At 43.7% G+C, this 21,903-nt stretch overlaps 1 protein-coding gene across 1 annotated transcript in view; it reads left to right on the forward strand.

Annotated features, from left to right (window-relative positions):
- Positions 1–21,903, forward strand: part of LOC147723111 (Y+L amino acid transporter 2-like) — a 493,050-nt gene that overhangs the window by 384,462 nt on the left and 86,685 nt on the right. The window contains exon 5 of the mRNA XM_086965453.1: positions 11,783–11,906. Coding sequence (XP_086821579.1) covers positions 11,783–11,906 — 124 coding nt within the window. The remainder of the gene's footprint in view (positions 1–11,782; positions 11,907–21,903) is intronic.

The following is a 21,903-nucleotide window of genomic DNA, read 5'->3' on the forward strand; positions in this document are numbered from 1 at the left end:
CCAGCGTCTTCTCTCCTGCTCGCCTGTGTCTGACTCCAGGTCAGAAGAGGAAGCAGGCAGCCAGGCTTCCAGCCCTAAGCCAATCACAACGCTGCAATGCAGCTTTGTGATTGGTCTGAGCACCATGACATGGGGCCCAGCCAGCGGCTGTAGCTGTGGGCAAGTTCTCGATGCAGGCTGTAATGCAGCCTGCATGGAGAATAGGGAAAGTGTGCATGACTGTTTTGGGCTGCCTGCGAGGGCCGGCCAAACCGTCATTGCGTGCACAGGAGTGTCCTACCACTCCTCCCGTGCAGATCCGCCCACCCCCTCCTGTACTGTTGCAGCAGGAGGACAAAATAAAATGATAATAACATTCCGTTATTATCATTTTATTTTTTCCTTTCTTTTGCAGCTTCCTGGTAGTGGGTCCGCCGCCATTTCAAACACCTCTATTAACACAATTTCTGAAGCCACACCTACCAGTTGGCAAATGAATCTCGGCAAGAGGTTGTTAAAAAGAGTTAGGTGAAAGACATGAAGAATCCTAACTTCACCAAATCTGAGGTGCTCTTTCTTGATAACAGATACAGCCAGGGCCATACGTGGCCATGTCCATTCGTGTCCCTCCATTCATTAACAAGCATTTGCAATGCAATAGGTCTCGCATTAGGAATGTTTGAGCTATTGGTATTGTAAATGACACATTTTTATTTATGTGTTGGTTTTGAAAATAGCGAAATTAATAGCTTTGTCATTTACAATGCCAATAGTTATAACTTTCGCAAATGTGACACCTATAGCATTTATAATGCAATATGTGTTGTATTTACGTGACTTAGATGTATTCTTATTACAAATAACTATGGCTTTTATTATTACTTTTTAAAATAATTAATACTTAAATAAAAGTTATTGTAATTTATAATGGCAATTGTTTAAACTTTTGTAAATAACTTTTGTGAAGTTTATGTTCAGTGTATTTTATTGTGACGAAAATCCAACAACAGAAGTGAAATATTAACATCTTTTTGTGACATTTGTAATAAAGCTTGAAACATTGATACAATATATTTGAACCAGTTGTTGTTGAATGGTTGCACAGATTGATGCTGTGGTGGCGCTGAGTGATGTGGTGGCGATGAGTGATGCTGTGGCGTTCAGTGATCCTGTGGTAGCGCATAGTGATGTTGTGGTGCCCCTCAGTGATTCTGTGGTGGTGCGGAGTGATGCTGTGGAGTGAGGACGATAGATAGACAGATAGAGTGAGGGCGATAGATAGATAGATAGATAGATAGATAGATAGATAGATAGATAGATAGATAGATAGATAGATAGATAGATAGATAGATAGATAGATAGATAGACAGACAGACAGACAGACAGACAGATAGATAGATAGATAGATAGATAGATAGATAGATAGATAGATAGATAGATAGATAGATAGATAGATAGATAGATAGATAGATAGATAGATAGATAGATAGATAGATAGATAGATAGATAGATAGATAGATAGATAGATAGATAGATAGATAGATAGATAGAGTGAGGACGATAGATAGAGTTAGGGCGATAGATAGATAGAGTGAGGGCGATAGATAGAGTGAGGGTGATAGATGGATAGAGTGAGGGCGATAGATGGATAGAGTGAGGGCGATAGATGGATAGAGTGAGGGCGATAGATGGATAGAGTGAGGGCGATACATAGATAGATAGATGGTTGTGTGTGCGGTTCTGGTTGTGTTCGTGGATGTGTGTGTGGTTGTGGGTGTGTGTGTGTGTGTGTGTGTGGGTTGTGTGTGTGTGTGTGTGGGGTTGGCTCAGCGAGACCAAAAAAGGACTATATGCATTGAGTTAAAACATATAGGTGTCTTCCTCCGTCTGTTCAGCATGGAACAATGACATTCCACAAGAATTCTGCTTTCACATACATCTTCCAGAGGGGAGTACAAGAACCCAGCAGCTGCACCCATGCAGCATGTAAATACAAACGAGAGACTGCAGCACAGGCACTCTTTACAAGTGCAGGTCTAAACTTTCAACATAAAAGCAACCAATCTGGTGTAAACCTATCTGACTGGATAAACAAAAGTGTTAGTCACGAGTCATCTGTGTGAACAGCAGAGAGGAGATGCCAAGTGCTGATGAGCTGTTGAGCTTCAGGCTGGGCCTGGAACAAACTGGCATCAGACAGCTGCTCTCAGCTCTGACAAAGTTTTACAATGGAGGCTAATTAAGCGAACGGGCAGAAGGAGCTTTAAACGCCCGTCATCTTCACAGAACGTAATGGCATCAGCTGCTTTGCTTCAGTTCCAGTACAAGCAAGGACACTCCCTGGCACCCTTTAAACTAGACATGTTTCTGCAGCGCCCATACGCACTTTGGCATGGCTTCGGTGTGCTATAGGCTGTGCAGCCAGGAGCCTCCTTTCCTCTGTGGTCCCGAAGGAGGTTGAGATGCTGTGTTACTGCTACCTCTATTAACACTTTTAAAATTAAATTTTTATTTATTTATTTGATGCGATTTTATATAGCGCGAACTTTACCCGAACGTGTCAGAGCGCTTTACATAAGAACCAGTTGCAAAACATAAGGTCAAAGGATTACGTGCATTACATAAAAGATATAAACAGAAAAAATTGCAAATGTACAAGATGTAAAGTCACACAAAGAAGAGACTAAGTGTGAGCGCAAAATCCGTTCCGCTCGCGGATTTCGCGGATTTTTGGTAAATCCGCAATCCACGAACTCCCGCGAATTTACCGAAAATCAGCGAATCCGCGAGCGGGGGATTCGGGGGGCAAAAGTTCAAGCCTGGCTTCAAGCTTGAAGTTGTAACTATTTTAGGATTATAGGTTGACAGCTCACTCAAGGGACCCCTGCGCCCTTCGGGGCGATTGCATAGTAACACACATGGTCGCTGGAACTAGTTGAAGCTCAAATTCAGTGATTCATTCATCAGCCCAAAAACAATCGTGAGCGTCGTCGAGGCTGGGCAGGTGTGCCTTCTTCCCAAATCTACAGTCGAAAATCAGCTGTGATGCTGGATAGAGGCCTTTGTATCCTTGACTTTCACGAGCGCAATCCTCGTGCTGTTCCTGTGACCAGGAGCTTCTTTCTCTTGATCTGCTGCTCTGATCGGTCTCTGACCTTTTATACACACAAGAGGCATGTGAACTCGCATGGAAGCCCCGCACGTTTGGTCCCGCTCACACACTCGCGGTGTGCACCGTCTTCCGGCCATTTACCCACTGTGAGGGACAGCTCACTCAAGGGATCCCTGCACCCTTCGGGGTGATTGCACAGTAACACACACATGGTCACTGGAACTAGTTGAAGCTCAAATTCAGTGATTCATTCATCAGCCCAAAAACAATCGTGAGCGTCGTCGAGGCTGGGCAGGTGTGCCTTCTTCCCAAATCTACCGTCAAAAATCAGCTGTGATGCTGGATAGAGGCCTTTGTATCCTTGACTTTCACGAGCGCAATCCAAATCCGCGAATCCGCAAATTCGCAGATTTTGCGGATCCGCGAATACGCAAATCCGCAAATTCACGGATCGTGGATCCGCAAAATTCGCCCATGCATAGAAGATACTGGTGATTAGAGTTATCTCTATATACATGGGGAAGGGCTATGAATGGATATACTCTAAGAGTCACAAAGGAATGGTAGAGAGTACAAAGGTCTACGCATATTAGACGGTGTATAACTGCGCATTGCGCAGTTTGTCACAGCTTCTGGGCACTATAGAAGGCCCAGCCTCCTCCCCACCTCAGTCTTATGGTTCTGTCTCAGGGCGGGTGACATGCAGCGTGTGACGCTGTATTACCACTGCGATCACCAACCTCAACACACCTCTGTCTAGGAATCCCGCACCGTCATCTTGTGGCTTTTGGTTCACTGAGTGGGGCGTCCTTTACGAGGCGCTATATCTTCTCAGATGACACTCACTCTTGCAGCGGACGCACCTCGAGGCATGGCCGCATGGTGCCTACGCGATGGAGGGGTAGGTGGAGCATAGGGAACATACGTGGAACAGCAGCACACCACAGAATCTACGGTGGATTTGGTGCACAAACAGACAAGCATACACAGAACACAAATAGAGACAGACGCACAACAGACACAAAGACACATTCCCGCAATGGCAAATGACTCAGGCAAACACAGCCAGACACAAATACCCACAAACCTGCACAAAAACACAGACTCAGAAACACACAGGGCACAATCACAAAGTCGCGCTCATACGCACACATACATGCAGACACAATCAGAAGCACAAACACCCATAATCAAAATATTACGAGCCAGGAAGGCGCCAGAGACTGAATACACAAGGTGTAGTGCATGTCTGTGGTGCAGCATCCGGAGTGAGTGTTCTCTCGAGTGGGGCGAGGGCTCATTTTGTGGGAGGGCGGGCCACCCCCCACCACCCGCGGTAAGGTCTGAGGTGGGGGCAAGCCGGGCTGCTGGAGATAGGGGTGACAGTTGGCAATGGAAGCCAGAGCCCCTGGCCGGGCGGGGGTCGTCAGACGGGAGTCTCCGTCCCTGCCCGGGAGATTAGTGCATCTCCCTCGCCACATTCCCCGCAGTCCTGCCAGCTCGCACAGACCCCCGCCCCCACCCATGAATCATGGGCTTGTCACCCTGCACCAGGCCAGAGACACCGCTGTAGCACGTTTATAGCACTTTAAGTGGCGGGTGGACTGGCCACTTCATGGTGGTGGGGTGCCTGGGATTGAGGTAGCGCTATGAGGGTCTTCAGACCTCTCCCAGGCACTCACGCTACACTTCGTGAAGAGACAGGCAGGTACTGCTTGTCTCTCAACACCTTTCTTACTCACACGTGCACCTCCAAGGACCGCAGTGCTGTAGTAAGGGAAACAAAGCGCCCTGAAACCTCTGGTTGAGACGCAAGATGGCGTCGGCGTGGTCAGTCACTGACTGAGCGCTCTCTGCCCTCCTGAAGCCCTGCGTGAGAAACCAAGTAATCGAGCCAAATGGGAGAAAGAAACCTGTCGGTCTGATCGTTATGAAATAACTCGTGGGAGAAAAAGGGGGAAAAAAAACAAACCACTGGAAAGGATCGCGAAAGGAACTGCAGGAAAAGACTGTAGCCAGCTGACCTTTGGCCCTTTTTTTTTACGGTTCTCGATTGAGCAGATACCTTCGGATACCTGAAAGATACCGCTGATACTCTTGGATATTGCCGGCTGGTGTCTTGTACAGGGTTGGTCTGTGGGAAAAAGCCTTGCCGGAGAAAAAACTTGCGGAATCTCAAAAGACACTGATGGCTGCCCTTTACCCCCCGCCCTAATTCCTTTTCTTGTTTTGGAGCTATCAATGTTCGACTCGGCGATCAGCCTGCTGGAGGCGAAAGGCAGAAGGTGTGGAGCGGGGGCGCGTTGTGTGGTGGCGATATCACTTGACTGTCAATGTTCATCAGGGCAGCATAAGCAGTATAAGCTGAATAGTCGGGAAAAAATTAAAACAAGCACTGTGGGGGAGAGGTCGGCGACAGTGAAGGTGCCTGCGAGAGGCTCATTTGGCGTCGCAAAAGTGAAAGCATGGGGGAGCGCGAGAACAGACGCTGCTGACGCCTCTGTACACGCTCACAGCTCATGCCAGCAGCAAACGCGCGCTCACAAGGACAAATCTGACACTGAAAAGCGCGCGTCCGACTCGTGTCTACATATTCAAGTAAGCAAAGAGGTATACTAAAGTATACAAGAGGTCTCGAATGCTCACCTAAAAAACTGACTTCTGGAGCTGACATCTCAGCACTTAGGGGCTAATTATGATTGCGGATTTCCCGCATCCTCCGGGCCGGCGGAAGCCACCGCCGGCCCGGAGGATGCGGGAAATCTGCTGCGGAGCCTCCACAGACCCACTGCCAAATTTGGATGGCTGGTGGGTCTGCTTTTATGTCCGCAGCTTTTCCGCCGCAGTCGCCTTCCGACCGCGGCGGAAAAGCACTAACATGTCTGGCGGTGTCTATCAGACACCGCCAGGCATATTAGGATGTCTGCAATACTATGCTTTTCCACGGCTGCTTTTCCGCTGTGGAAAAGCATATGGTTCTTCACTGCGGGGGCCCGTTGCGGGCCCCCTAGGTGAAGGGGGGGCGGGGGTGCACATGGGGGGTACCTATGGTACCCCCCTCCATTTGCGTGCACGAAGCGGCAGGCACCGCGAGGTGCCTGCCGCATTGTGCATGCAAATGCACTGTTGTCTTTTTTTACATTGCGGCGGGTGCCGCTTCAAGCAGCACCCGCCGCAATGTAAAAAATACAGGATGTGACCGCCAGGGTGGCGGTCACATCCTAATTGTCATGGAGGGACCGCCGCTGCCCATGCGGACGGTGCCTCACAATCAGTGGTGGCGGACGGACGCAAGTCCGTCCGCCATCATAATCGACTCCTTAATGTAAAAATCTTAAAAGTAATCCATGTCAGTGAGGGAGCTCCTGTCTATTTTTCACGTTTTACTTCCATATGAGTGTTTGATATTTTGTAGTCGTTTTATTGTTTTCTTGAAGCATATTATTCTTTTTTTGCACATGCTATGAAATGGCTCTTCTGTAGGTGTCCGTGCAAGCCCATAATTTGGGTAGGTGTTTCTATCGGTCAACGATTTGGGTGCTCTGAAGTTGAGGTTGAAGTCAGTGTGATGTTCTCAGAGTGCCTGTCAGTGGGTCTTAAAGGTGTTCAGAATACATACTTATCCAGTCCTGTAAAACTCACAGAGGTACAGAGCTGTTAATACATTGATAAGGCATAAGTAAAACAATAATGAGGTACTTACATGTGAATGTGTGTGAGGGATTGTGAAGAAAGGAGATTTAAAGAAGAATGTTCACACAGTGCGAGTGAAAAGAGGGTGCTGAACAAGAAAGAGATGAGATGCAAAATATACAGATGGAGGATTTCTGAAAGATGTAGGGGGCTGTGGGAGAGGATATCTGCTGAATTATCATGCATCCTGACAGAGGAACTGCTACCCACCTGTTGTTAAAGATCGGCAGGTGTTCTCTCCCTACTTAAAAAATCTAATTTGGATTCTTCCAGTCCAGCAATCCTACCCTGTCATCATACATGGCGAAGATTCTGGAAGCAGATGAAGTTGAGTGCTTTAGAATTACATGAAATCAAACAACTGCTCTCCCGCACCTAGAGACCACCTTCACGGACATCAGGGAAAAGGTGTTGTATCAGAGGAACCAAATGACAAATATAGCACTAATATTAGTGAACCTACCAACAGCCCTTGAGACAGTGGGCTTTTGAGAAACTTTTAAATCCCCTGAAAAACCTGCTTAACATCTCGGAAAAAGTGAGATAGTATCAAAATAATACAATTCTCCTCTAGACGTGCCCCGTCACTTCCACTTTTTAACCTATAAAGGTTACCCATAACCCACCTAATCAAGGAGAGGACGCTCTATGCTGAGATTTATATTGTCAACCTCTAGTTCCTGGCTGATGTGAGCAACAACTCGAAAGAGATTGTCATAAAGTCCTGATTGTGTTTTGGAAATAAAAACTGAATTAATATGAATGGCTTCTGCCTACATAGAGATTTTAGTTATAAACAAAAAAAGCAAAGTATTTCACTATGTATGTGCTGATCCTGCAAGCTAGGTCATTTACCTGCCCCTGTAGAAGTGGCATTAAATCTTAGTGTTCTTTTTAACTGCCAGCTACCTTTTAGCCCATATTTGCAGACAAAGCTAAAATACCCCAATTTCCCCTCTGTTGACTTTATCACAAATCTATTCCTTCTAAACTGTCCAACACCGCCAACAACTAATACTGGTGACTGTGATAGCCAAATGTCAATAGTATATGGCGTTATATCTAAATCCCCCAAAGAAATCTATTTAGAAAATGTAGGTGACACAACACAGAGCAATCCGTATCATTTATGATCTATGAAAAGATGATCATGTATTGGCCATGAGATTTCAAATGACCCAGCTTATCATATATCTCAGCGCAAATATTTGGATATTGTTTATTGGAAAGCCTCAAAATACCTATCAGAACTTTTGGGGAACAGCCTTTACAATGAGGTTTTTACCGTGTTGTACCTTTACCACGCATTTTTTACCACGCATGTTTTTGGAACGCATATGCTTTTACAATATATGCCTTTCCCACTCATTTAAGGTAAGTTCAGGGGTGTGCAGAATCCCTCCCCCACAAATACATTGTTTATATATAAATATATACACATATATATAAACAATGCATGGTAAGGGCATATGTTGTAAAAGCATATACAGCCTAAGAAAAGGTGGGGTAAAAAATGTGTGGTAAAGGCATGCAGAGTCTTTCCTTGGATTGTTCTGTCATACAACGAACTTTTCTATTTCCACCAGCCTGTCACATCCTGCCCTCTTGTGTGGATGCAAAATGTTTCATTACAAAATGATGCATGTCCAAATTTGGTGGCAGATCATTAAATGAGGCTGGAGCAAAACTCTTGAAGGATTGCCTTAAAGAATAAAGACAAGAAAACAAATTCTCCAGCTTCAAGTGTAAATAAAAACAATCCTTGCTTAAGTGGTAGGGACAAGTCACATAATGAAGTCAGCTGCTCCTTCTTGGACACCTTCGCCTTGCGTACCCCCTCAACATTTATTTTATACAACATACAGAACGTCCTACCTAGCTCCTTCAAGCCCTGCTTCATTTTATGTTGATGACTGGATGCTATCCTGAATCCCCCTATGTTACTATTGTGATATCATATATTTATAAGTGTATGGCTATACATTTTTTATCATTTGTTAAACCTAGAAACCATGCCATTGCATTTGTTTTGTGCATTGCAAATAATACACAATACAATATAAAAATTATACATGCTTCATGAATTCGAAGTATTTCGCATTATGACACTTTAATAGGGGAGCAAATGTGAACATGGCAGGGTGTGACATCTGTCTAAGGCAGAGTTCTTCAAACTGTGGGGCGCACCCCCAAAGGGGGGGGCGCGCACTCCACTCTAATTTTACTTTTGTTCCCTGTGTCTTAGAGAACTCTGGTATGGCTGGAGGGAGGAGGGAGGGGAAATCGACTGAGCACGAAGTGCCCATGCTTTGTTAAGTTAACCGTCCCATGAGGGGGTTAATTCTTGGAGCTGAAGTGCTTCAATGTTTCGGCTGCAGTGAGGAGGCAGGAAGTCTCCTTTGCTAAAGCCGAAACGAACAACAAGGCCTGTTCCTCATTCCATATTATAGTAGAGGAGACATCCTGCCTCTCACTGCAGCTGAAGCATTTCAGCTCTATGAGTTAACCCCCTCCTGCGTAGCCGCCAAGGTTTCAGATTGCTATGTGTGACATTTTCATAATTTCCTTGTAATTATGAGTGACGTTTCAACACGTATGAGTGACACTTTCTCGTGAACAAAATCAAGCCATGAAGACTAGGAAAACATATTAAATTAAATTTGTGCAACAAGAAAATCTTAAAACTGCTGCCAAGTACCAGAAATGCAATATGCCCCAGGCTAAGGTGCAGAGAAGTCTTAGGCATAACATACAGCTAGGGCACTGTAGTGTTTATATTTAATAAACACGTCCCTCTCAACACTTAATAACGTTGTTTCCAAGTGCTTCAAGGAATGGCCCATTCAACCTGAGCCTGCCCAGCATGAATTAGTTAATGAACAGAATAAACTCCTGCGTTCTCCATTAAATGGTATAGTTTTGATGCACTTCAAATCAGTTTAGTTAGCATTCATGTACCACACGCATACGTCCAGCTACCAGCGGCCTCACAACAATGGGCACCACCTTCAAGAGACACCCATCAGCCTCTTGTGAGCACTGGATTAGATTGCCTATCATCGCCAGAGTAAAAAGAAATTTGGAGCTGTTGGCAGGCCCAAGGTGAAATGAAAAGTAATGGCAGCAGACTGCAGCACGCACCCCAGGCTTTTGGGCAAGGCAGCCTAAGGCCCTGTGAGGCACACACTTGGTCACAGCCGGCCCGGCCGGCAGCCTCGAGCCAGTGGGCATTTATGTGAAAGATGAAGATCATGTGTAGTGGCATTAGTAAAACAGTGTCAAGTGAGCATTTAGGCCAGCATAGAGAAATCATCTTAAACCAGCAGGCCTGAGAAAGGTGCTGGCTGCTATGTACAAATCTGTTTGTGGCTGCAAGTGTGGGTGTGACTCGTGTGTGTGTGGAACTTGGAAAAGGTCAGAAGGCAAACCGGGAGCACAGATCAATTGAAACTTTATGACCAGCAACTACTCTCATTGTACGCCCCTATCTAACTCCAGCGTCAGGCATGCGCTTACTTGAAATGAAATTGCAGCTCGAGAGCAGCTGCATTTTACACGACACCTTCTACCTGGCTCCCCTCTCTTTGTTTTGACCGGCCACCTGAATCAGACTGTCTCGGGCAGGCTCAGCTGATCAGTGAGGGGGTCTCGGCAACCGCATTCTGAGAGACTGCCCCGCCGCCCAGGCAGTGGTGGGCCTGGCTGGAACGATCGCTTGGTGGCCAGGGGTATTTATTTTCATGCTGGCAGCGGAGCTCATCAACAGCAATGTGGCCCTTAATGAATTCTTCAGCTGTTGCCCGCTCGCGCCACGGGAGGCAGCCTCGATCCTGTGCACTTTGTGTTGAAGGGTTGTTCCATGGGTATTGCTGTGGGTGTTCCCACGCAACGCCCATGGAACAAGACGCATCTCCAGATTTACGAGAAATCGTAAATCTGAAAATGCGTCTGAATGCTACGCCACCCTAGAGGTGGCTTAGCAAGCCGCAACGAGGAGAAATGTTTTCATTTCTTCTAGTTTTTTCCTCTTTTAATGCGTGCTGCATTCTACAGCATATATTGAAAGAGGGAAATGCCTGTAGTGATTGTTTATGTGCAGGAAGGTGCCCCTTTCAACAAAAAACAATCTCCCCAACTCCCCATGACGCAGACATCCTTGCACCATGGTGCAAGGATGCCTACGCCAGCGCATGGCTACAGTTTGTGCACCAGCGCAGGGGGAAGCACAGATATGCCTCATATTCTTGTAAATATGTTGCATTCTTGTGCTTCGGAAGTGCTGCAGCCAAAGGGCTTGCGGTGCCACGCTGCGGCACTTCCTTGTAGATCTGTCCCTGGATGTGGAGCACAACCTGAGGAAGGCAGTAGCAAAAATCCATCCACAGATTGACCGTCTGTGGCGAAAAACAGGCACACCCGTCATATTTATGTTGGTGGTGTTATCAATTAATGTCATGTGTAAAACAAAGCGTCCTAGTGAAAACAATTTGTGCACATTTTATCTAGGAAAATGGTTGTTTGAGCTGTGTAATAACCTGTCATTTCAGCACACCCACTCACAAACCTGCACTTTACTAAACGCTCTTATTGAGTTGAACATTATTTGCTGGATATAGCCCGGGATATGCGTGCGGCGGTCAATTATGTAGTGTACCAGATTCTAGAAATTTCTATCAGGTGGTGGGGGGGCCCAACAGCTAAAAAAATTGAGCTGGGGGGGCTCAACCTACAAAAGTTTCAAGACCTCTGGTCTAAGGTGTCAAAAGGTTCCAGCTGGGGAGGAAGAGAAGAGCTAAGCATGTTTGGTTGCAGCAACTTCAAATGCTTCTACCACTCTGGCATCAGAAAACTAATTGACATTTTTTGTAATTTCCTGTGATTAAATTGTAGCATAGTAGCATATTATGTGCCATAGACAAATGCAAAACTATGTTTTGTGCAATGTTCTGAAAACCATGGAAATTTAAATTCGCTTTGCTACTTTTATCTTTGTAACAGGAACCTTCCCTTAACAATAATCATTGCAATGCCTCTTCTTACTGTTATTTACTTCCTGACAAATGTGGCCTATTACACAGTGATGGACGCGGAAACTATTCTTAACAGCAGTGCTGTAGCTGTGGTAAGATTATAAGACAATTGTAGTGAAGTATATGAATGCCCTCTTTCTGAAGAAAGTGTGAATGTTCAGGATGTAGTTTGTCTGACCTTTTCTATCCCATCATGTCTTAATATTTATCTTCTTGTTTACTTACATTATGTGTCTTTCTTAGTTTTCTACAAAGGACCCTAATATTAAGTATCCAATTGGTGCAAGGAAGCCATAGAAGCCTTTAAACCTTATGTGAAAAAAGAATGTAGTATATCACACCCATATAAAGAGAAATGAGTCCTCCCAAGAGAAAATGTTGAATTGTCTGACACTTTTGACCAGATAGGTGGGTCGGACAAACAGAAACACACAGCAATGCAGGAAATGAGCTACAGACAAATATAGGCTAACACTCAGACACAGAGAAATGAATTTATGAGTGCTGATGGATGGACAAAAGTCAATGGACTAATAAATGTAAATATGTATACTAATGGATGCAGATGTTTGAACGCTAGAAGTGAGATCATCAAAATGACTGCCAGAGAAAAAATTATTTGTGCAAGGTAAGATAGACTATCTTAAACAAAGGCATGATAAGAGCCCTGCAAAACATCTGGCAGGAAAATGTTAGGCGAAAATAAGGAATTTCAAAGCTGTGGTGCAGCAGAAGCAATAGCTCAGGTAAAGAATTAGCATGGAATTTGTGATGAATAATTTGCTGTATCCTGGTGATTCTGTGTCACCAGACAGCTTTAGTTTGTCTGCCAATATTTAGGCTGACGCGTCTTACAAATCATGGAGCATTGCCCGAAAGAGATCACACAACCATTTTAGGTCATAAACAATGGGAGTGATCTACTTGATATGCTCAAACATGGAAGGCGCCACTGAAATGCAAAAGTCCTTAATCACGAACTGCTTTGAGAAGAGAAAAAGAGGAAACAGATGAATCAGAAAGTACATTATTTTTTTATCTAATTCACAAATATATGTATACATGTATATATGTGTTAATGTAAGCATCTTTATTCACATAGCAAGAACACTGCTGTGAGGCATTAGGGTGCTTCACAGAGTTGGGGAAATTATACAATAGGAGAGGAGGTATATCTTAAGTTAACATTTTAAGGCAGGTTATATTAGATCTTGTTTACTTCTGGCCGGAATAAGTTTTGAAGGAGATGAGTCTACAGTTCCTCTGCAGGTGGTGGATTGAAGTAGTTGCTGGATCTTGCATCAAATTACAAATCCAGGACCTGGAAACATAGCAAAGACAGGCTTCTCTTCAAGTCTTGTACTTTTATGTCTCAAGATCATTATTGTAGGTTTACCTGGACTTGTAGTTCAGTGTCTTGATAGTGAAGCAGCCAAACAGCAGGAGCTCATGAAGTTCTGGAAAGTGGAGTAACCTGGTCATATTTTCTTATTACATCAATGAGTCATAGCATTAAATGTGGGATGCTATTCCAAAGAGGCAGGAGGGTATTTGGGATGCTGAGGAGCAGGAAAATGTCTCCATCCAGGCGCAAAAGGAAGAGTGTGCAAAGGACTTTTTTAAAGACCGGGTTGAATGAGGAACACCTACACTCTGTAAAGCTGTTTTTGGAGTTCAAGTTACTAAGAACTATTGATGTTCATTGATCATTGCCGCTCTTTAAATAAACATATTTTACATATTCATGATATAATAATGGAGTTTAAACCTGATTTATTGTTTCTGACTGAAACATGGCTGTCGGATTCGTCAAATCCCTCTATAGCTTCAGCCATCCCCCACAGCTACTCCATTGTGAGGAAAGATCAGGTTGGTTGCAAGGGAGGCGGAATTGCTATTATTAGCAAAACAGACATTGCCATCACTTGCATTCCCTTGGAGGATTTAGAAGGGGCGGAATGCTTATGTTTCCAGGCTACCATGTCCCTCCATCAGTGCCTTGCGGGAGTCCTTTTTTACAGACCCCCAGGGCAGGCAGGAGCGTTTCTGAAGTCCATTGGTGATGTAATTGCTCCGGTGGCCTCCAGATTTAAACACGTCCTCATTCTAGGTGATTTTAACATACAAATGGACCAACAGGACACCTTGGAGACTATTTATTTGATATAATCCATGGGTATGCTTAGCATGGTCCCCTGTGTATTTGCCCCCACGCATGAGAGAGGGCACACTCTTGACCAGGTCTTTGCGAATTTTCCAATTAAAACAGAGTCGCCTGTACCCATACTTTGGTCAGACCACTATTTGGTCAGTGTCAGTTTACCAAAACTATCTAAACAGGCACTCAGGTTAAGCAGCCGATATCCACTTCTAGACCTCTGTATAAAATCACACTGGATGCTCTGAATCACGTATTAGCTCTACACCCTCCTATGCTCACTGGTGACATAGAGCAGGATGCAGAGGTTCTAGTTGAGTGGATTGTACAGGGAACTCTGATCTTGTCTCCCCCCACCTCGCGCCCCATAAAAGCAATTAGACTTTCAGCTCCCTGGTACAACGACACACTACATCAATGCAGGAAGGGCTGCAAACGTCAGGAAAGAGCTTGGAGGAAGGACGTTAAGGCAGAAAATAAAAAGAACTACAAAGAGGCCTTAAAAGACTACCATAAAAAAATACAGGCAGCTAAGAAGAGCTTTTTTGCCTCAAAAGTGGAGACATTTTTAACATTGTTAAAAGCTTCTCTTTACCGAAGGCAGAGACTAGGTTGACCCCCCTCTCCGATGAGTGGATTGGTAATCTAGCTAATTTCTTCTATTCAAAAATTGTAACCATACAATCCACATTTGATGACCCAGCAGTGATAGAGGGGTCATCCGCTCTACAGATCACCTCGAAGGGGCAGGAAGATAGGGTTTTCCTCTCTACCTGCTCGCCTATGCCATTAACAACATCGCTGGCAATAATGAAGGTCCTGAAATCTGGCTCACCGGTAGACCCTTGGCCGGGCAAGTTTCTGGCACTACGGTCGAGATCTTGAATCCCACCGTAAACTGCGTGCTGAATGCTTCCCTTAGGGCCAGGTTCCAGCAGGCTGGAAGTGTGCAAAGATAATTCCTTTATTAAAAAAAAACACGCTGATCCCATGGTCTTAACTAATTTTAGACCTATTTCTCTTCAGCAGTTTTTAGCTAAAATAGTCCAGAAATATTTTCGTACTGTGATCAGCAATTTCGCGGAGGCAAACCATTTGTTTCACTCTAGCCAGTCAGGCTTCAGGCAGCATCTCAGCACAGAGACAACATTGTTGGAGGTATCAGATTCCATTAAAGAAACTGTGGATGCAGGTGGCAAAGCGGTCCTGGTTCTGCTAGACCTCTTGGCGGCCTTTGACACCGTGCTTCGCGGCCTCCTTTTTCAGAGGCTAAGGGAATGTGGTTTTGTGGGCACAGTGCTGAAGTGGCTCACCTCTTTCGTAGACGGCAGACAACAGGATGTCTGGTCACCTCCTTTCTCGGCCAGTATACCATCTTTAAGCGTAGGGGTACCACAGGGCTCTATTTTAAGCCCTGTACTTTTCAACCTTTACATGGCCCCCCTGGCTACCCTGGCAGAAGAGAATGAGGTCACAATAATATCATATGACGATGACACTCAACTGCTCTACACATGTAGGAAATTAGTGGAATTTAATGGGGAGAAGATCAACAAATGCCTGAAAGAAACTTTTGCTTGGTTTAAATATAACCATCTGAAATGTAACTCAGACAAGTTCGAAATAATCTTTTTCGGTTCCCCACCGATGGATGTCTGGAAACAATGGTGGCCTCAAGACATGTCGCCACCCCAGGCTGCAGTCAGGACTGTAAAGAACCTGGAAGTAAAAATAGATGACACTCTTTCGATGGCACCCCAGGTTCAGGTGGTAGCAGGGATCTGTTTTGGTCTCATAAAGATGTTGCTAAGGTTTTTGTCCTACTTCAAACCTCACACAGAAAAACTGTTATTCAGGCCCTCATTATTTCTAGATTGGACTGCGCTAATGTCCTGTACTTGGGCATCCCGGAGGTCCTATTAAACAGAATGTAGTTGGTGCAGAACGCGGCATCCAGGGCTATTCTGAGTCTTGGGCCCAGAGACCGGACTTCCCATCATCTCAGGAACCTGCATTGGCTGCCTGTTCGCAGCAGAATTTGCTTTAAGGCGCTGGTTCTGGCTTTTAAAGCTCTGGGTGGCCTCGGACCAAAGTACATCTGGTTATGTACCAGCCAGATCTCTTTGATCCGCCCATCAACATCTTATGGTCATCCTGAAGTATTGCAGAGTCCGTAAAGGTGGCCGCTCTTTTCAAGTGCAAGTGGCCGGACTCTGGAACAAGCTGCCTCTTTCACCTAGGCAAATCACTAACCTGTTGACCTTCAGGAAACAACTGAAGACCTGGTTGTTTCAACAAACAGACTAACTGTTTCTTACCTGGTTCTCTTTTTCTTTTTTCTGTTTCTTTTTACTCTCCCCCATTTCAGCTTTTGGTTTTCTATCCTAACGCCGGGATACACTCTGAGTAGCTGTGTGCTCTGTAAATCTATTTTAACATAACATAACATAATAAACATTATTGAACCTTTGTTCACTTGCTGTCATTACTGATTAATACAAGCGCTTTCTTCAGGAAATAGAGCTTTAAGTTGTTATCTGGGGTTGAATAGTGGAAAGTCAGACCTTGATATTGATATTTACCTTAACGTGGCTGATGTCATTTTCAGAAAAGATCTTCAGGTGGAGGTGGGTCCTATCTAGGTATTAGTGGATCTTGGTGTTCTCGTCTGCCAGAAGTATTTAAGCAGGGTTCCCTATAGAAGTTGAATTTTAAAGGGGGTAGGGTAGAGCCTTAGGTACTTCATAGGTCAGTGTGAAGGGCAGGGGTGTAACACAGGCCCCTGCAGCCTCTGCGGTGCGGGGGGCCCTCATCCTCCAGGGGGCCCCATCAGCACTGCACTTCTGCTGGGGAGCTCTATATTGAGTCCGGAGGGGGCCCCATCACGTACCCTGCAGGGGGGCCCCCTCAAGGTTCGTTACACCACCGGTGAAGGACTATACTGAAAGAACAACTGTTGAGTCACCTTGATTGTCAGAGGAAAAAGCAACCGCTCCCAGTAACCACAATGCCACCCTGCCCAGAACTGTATCTGTGGAAGGTGTCAAGTGCCACGATAACAGAGCCTCAAATAGGAGCAAAAATCCACAATTTGGAAAATGTATTGGCAATCTTGCAGCTCTTGATGAAGGATAGAGATTATTATTGCAAAGATCAGCTATGGGCCAACATTCTCCTGACATCTGAAGGGAGAGTAGATACATGGATAATCCATGTGTAGAGATTCAGAAGAAGGTAAAAAAACAGCTGGAACCAAAAATGGGGCATAAAAAATAATAGCAAACGGCGATGAAAAATTAGGCAATGAATGTATGGCGGTGCAGCCAGCATTTGCTAATGCCTCCCTATATACAGTAATAACAGGAACAGAAATCGCTGGCAAGAACTCTGTTCCATCATTTTAGGAGAGCCTATTTTTATATTCTACAGGGAATCCATCACCTTGGAGAGAGCTGCTTGTGTGACTTGTTCCCCTGTTGCAAAATGGCCCTCTCTGGTGTGTCACCCCAAACCTTTAGCCTTCCTCCTCTTTTTCTGACCTCATTTTTGCTGCCTTTAGGACTCCGGGCATTTTACCACTGCTAACCAGCATTGAAGTGCATGTACTGTCTCTAAACATGACAACATTGGCTCATACCCATTTGGCATATTTAGTTGACTTATAATTCCCTAGTGAAGTGCACTACATGTGCCCAGGGTCTGTAAATTAAATGCTACTATTGGGCCTGCAGCACTGATTGTGCCACCCCTTAAGCAGCCCCTTAACCATGACTCAGGCCTGCCCCTGCAGAGGATGTGTGTGCAGTTTACACTGCTCTGTCAACTTGGCATTTTAAAATCCTTTGCTCAGCCTTAAACTCCCCTTTTATTACAATTAATGTACCCCTAAGGAAGGCCCTAGGTAGTCCATAGGGCAGGGTGCTACGTAATCAAAAGGTAGGGCATGTATTTTTACGTTTTTCATGTCCTGGTACTGAAAAACACCCACATTAATGTTTCACTGCTGCGAGGGCTAACCGTCTCATTGGTGAACATTGGGAATTCTTTATTACACTTTTAAGCTGTAGTTCCTGATTGTGAAGGAGTAGATCTGTCATGTTTGGCAATATTTACAGTCAGCCTTTATTTGAGCAAACACAGGGTTACCCTATCCAACTTAACGTCGACATAATTGAAGCTTTTGACCCAGAGGAAGTTGAAAAAGCTATAAATGAGACATCCCAAAACAAGGCGCCGGGCCCTGATGGGGTCCCTGCGGACTTATATAAGGCAGCACCTAAATTCTGGGCCAGGATCTTGACGAATGTGTTTAATTCCGCCAGGAAGGGCACGATCCCACAGTCTTGGGCTAGATCTATTATCGTTCCGATTTTTAAAAAAGGCCTAAAGAGTGACCCTGCCTGCTACAGACCTATCTCCCTCATTGACTCTGCCGTCAAAATCCTGGGCAGAGTCATTTTGGGGAGGTTAACATCTTGGTTGGAAGGCAGGGGAATGTTATCTAACGCCCAATATGGTTTTAGGCCCAAAAGAAGCACACTGGATCAGTGCCTTAATTTGCATCTGATCATCAGCAAATACACCATGGTTAAAAAAGGGGCCTTATATATGGCATTTATGGATCTCTCCTCAGCCTTTGACCTGGTCAACAAGTCAAGGCTGTGGGGGGTCCTTTTGGAAATAGGCATAGAAAGATCACTATTGGGCTTCCTGGCTGACCTGCATCAAGGATTGGAGGCTTCGGTTAGAGTAACCCAGGATAGCAGATGCACTGAACCCTTTAACTCAGAGAGAGGAGAGAGGCAAGGGTGTATCCTCGCCCCTCTCCTCTTCACATTGTACAAAAACGCACTCGAGCCGGTGCTTTCTACCTTGGGGTCAGACGTTCCGCGTGCAGGAAAGATTAACATTCAGGTCCTCCTGTATGCGGACGATGCGGTCCTCTTGGCTCGAACAGGTGTCGCCCTCAATAAGTTACTGACCTCGTTTGGGGACTTTATGACCTCTTTAGATTTAAAAATAAACGCGCAAAAATCGCATGTTATGATTATGGGACCCAATGGTAGGAAAAAGAAACCCATAACCCTCGTTTGTACAGGAAAGAAAGTACATAGGGTCCCTTCTTTTATTTATTTGGGCGTTTTATTTGATGATAAAGGTACCTGGGGTGCTCAACATAAGGCCAAATCAAATGCAGTGAGCAGATCTGCTGGAGCCCTCTTGAATTTTGCTAAAAAATTGAGGTCACAACCAATGAATGCTATTCTTAAAGTGTACAACGCTAAAAGCATGGCAATCGCCATCTATTGGGCCTCAATATGGGGATATACAAATCCAGTCCTCATTCAGAGGGCGGAAAATAGGTTTTTTAGATCATTACTCTCTGTCCCCCAGTCTACCCCTACTTTTACTATCCATTCAGAGCTGGGTACTGGGTATGTCTCAGACATTATAAAATCTGCCCCTGTCATTTCTTGGCTAAAAACTTGGCTAAACGAGGAAATTTCACTAAAAACTAAAATCCTCGAAGATTGTTTGAGTATGGATGGAGCCTTAAAGATCCCTTGGCTGATGTATGTAAAAACAATGTTAACCAAGGTGGGACGCATTGATCTCTTTAACTCCCCTGAGGGCATCCAAAAGGAGGATGTCAAGACGATAAAGACATCACTGATAAATCTTTTTACAGTAGAGCGGGAGGAAATAGAATTTAAAAAAACAACGGTTAGAAGAAACTTTGTTCTTAAAACTGTCCCAGGCCCAGAACCATACCTGGTATTTGTTAATAAACCATTTCACCGCTTTCTTTTAATTAGATTTAGTTTGAACCTAATAAATTTTTTGTTGGGCACATATTACAGATGGGATACACCTGATAACAATAAGCCATGCGACTGTGATCACTTTTCAACCCAGGATACACTACATTTCATTATGTTTTGTGATCACTACGCTAAAATCAGAAGGAAATATCTTGTTCCCATCCTTAGAGAGGCTGGCTTTTTACAGGTTAGGCCAGCGCTCCTATTTTTGCAACTTTTGCACAATGCACAAATCACTTTCCATGTTGCAAATTTTTTAGTAGCCGGAGTCCGTATTAACAAAACGCGTAGTAAAGGTAACAATGGATTAATTATAAACGAAATATCTTAATGCATCTATAATAGATATTCTGATGTTTTAAAATGTTTTAATACTTCTTTTTTAAAAAATGGAATGTATTCTTCAATATACTGTTTGTGTACATGTTATCTTAAAATACTCTCTGATGATTTGATGTATGATTTATCATGTAGATATAATATGTAGATATTTTTATACTGTCTTTTTTATATCTTGTGTATTTCATGAACTGTATCCTGTGTCTTTTTATGATTCTCAAAAATCGAATAAAAGTGATTGACTGACTGACTACTGGTAAAGTTCATTTATCATCACACTTTTAAAAATGCCACTTTTAGAAAGATTTGTATATAATCAGAATCAAGCTGAAAATGATTAAATCACCTCCATTTGCCGCTCAAGGTCAAGTACATTAATTGTCTTGGCCTGTGTATTCATCCACAATTATTTATTGCCATTTTAACAATTCTCATATACACTTGCACATCTCTGAAAGAACACAGTCAAACAATGTAAATCTACTCCATCAAAATGTGCACGGTTTTTCACTACCTATCTGTGATTGTGCACAAATTAAAATTTCTCAACATCAATAACTTGTGAATAAGCAAGGCAAAATTCTGGTAACCAGGCAAGACAAGGGCGCTTACACAAGTCCAAGGGATAAAAGTAATACGACAATACTAATCAAACAGGTGCTACAAAGGGAGAATGGGGTGATTACCAGACAACCTTCAGTGACCACACCTAGGTATGATCAAATAATGAACACAATGTAATATCCTTCCTGAGCTCCAAATATATCAAAATACTAGGTATTTCAGACACAGTATAACAATCAGAGTGAGAACAAAAAATGTTAGTATCTAATTAATTACAGAAAAAGGAAAAATCTCAGTCACGTGACCACTAGTAATGGTCACTAACATTCAAAGTCCATTTCTCAAATCATAAAGAGATATAGCTCATAGAGATATAGCTCATTTAGTGTCCCAATATCTTATCAAAAAATACAAACCAAACGATGTCCAATCCAGAATCAAGATCTTCTTTATTTCTTTGCGTGATGTTTCAAATACTTCATTACATCCAAAACACGTGTTTCGTCAAGCATCCACATGTGCCGCAAACTTCATCAGGGCTACAGTTCAAACATCAAAAATTGTACATATCAGAAATTAGTAACCTCAAAATTAGAGAAAGTAATAGTCCATTGTCCAAAAAAATATAGGGAAAAAATAACAAGTATCGAGTTAAGAGTAATAGATTCCATAGTGTGCTATAGTTCATTTAACAAGAGAAATGAACAACGTGACAGTAAAACGCCACCAAGATTACGAGGTCACCATTGTGCCCATCCACTTAGCCAAAATATAGAATAAATCATAGACAATATTCACCTCAAAATTCAATAGTAAAAAAATTCTTCCGCCATAGCAGGTATTATCCTTCCTTCTATAAACATGATGAGATGTGCCCAAAATTAAACAATTGCAATTCAAGAATTACTTGTTGTCGTTATATATTCAGTCAACCTCTTATTAACTCTGCCAGTATCAAAACCTATGGATTACGATAACTAATTAAAGGCTATCCTCGACCGAGTTCATCATGAGCCACTCGCTATATGGTTACATTAGCCCAATCTTAGTGTACACTCACCACTATTAGGTAGTAATCCAAGATTGAAAGGTATAACTCATAGAATAATTCTGACTGCACGCAAGAAATAATATTACATGTAAATCTATAATGAGAGAAAAACATCTTTGTATCAGGCTCTATAATATCCAAGTCACTAGATATAG

Source organism: Lissotriton vulgaris, chromosome 4_1, assembly GCF_964263255.1.
Source record: "Lissotriton vulgaris chromosome 4_1, aLisVul1.2, whole genome shotgun sequence".
In the NCBI taxonomy this organism is placed as follows: domain Eukaryota; kingdom Metazoa; phylum Chordata; class Amphibia; order Caudata; family Salamandridae; genus Lissotriton; species Lissotriton vulgaris.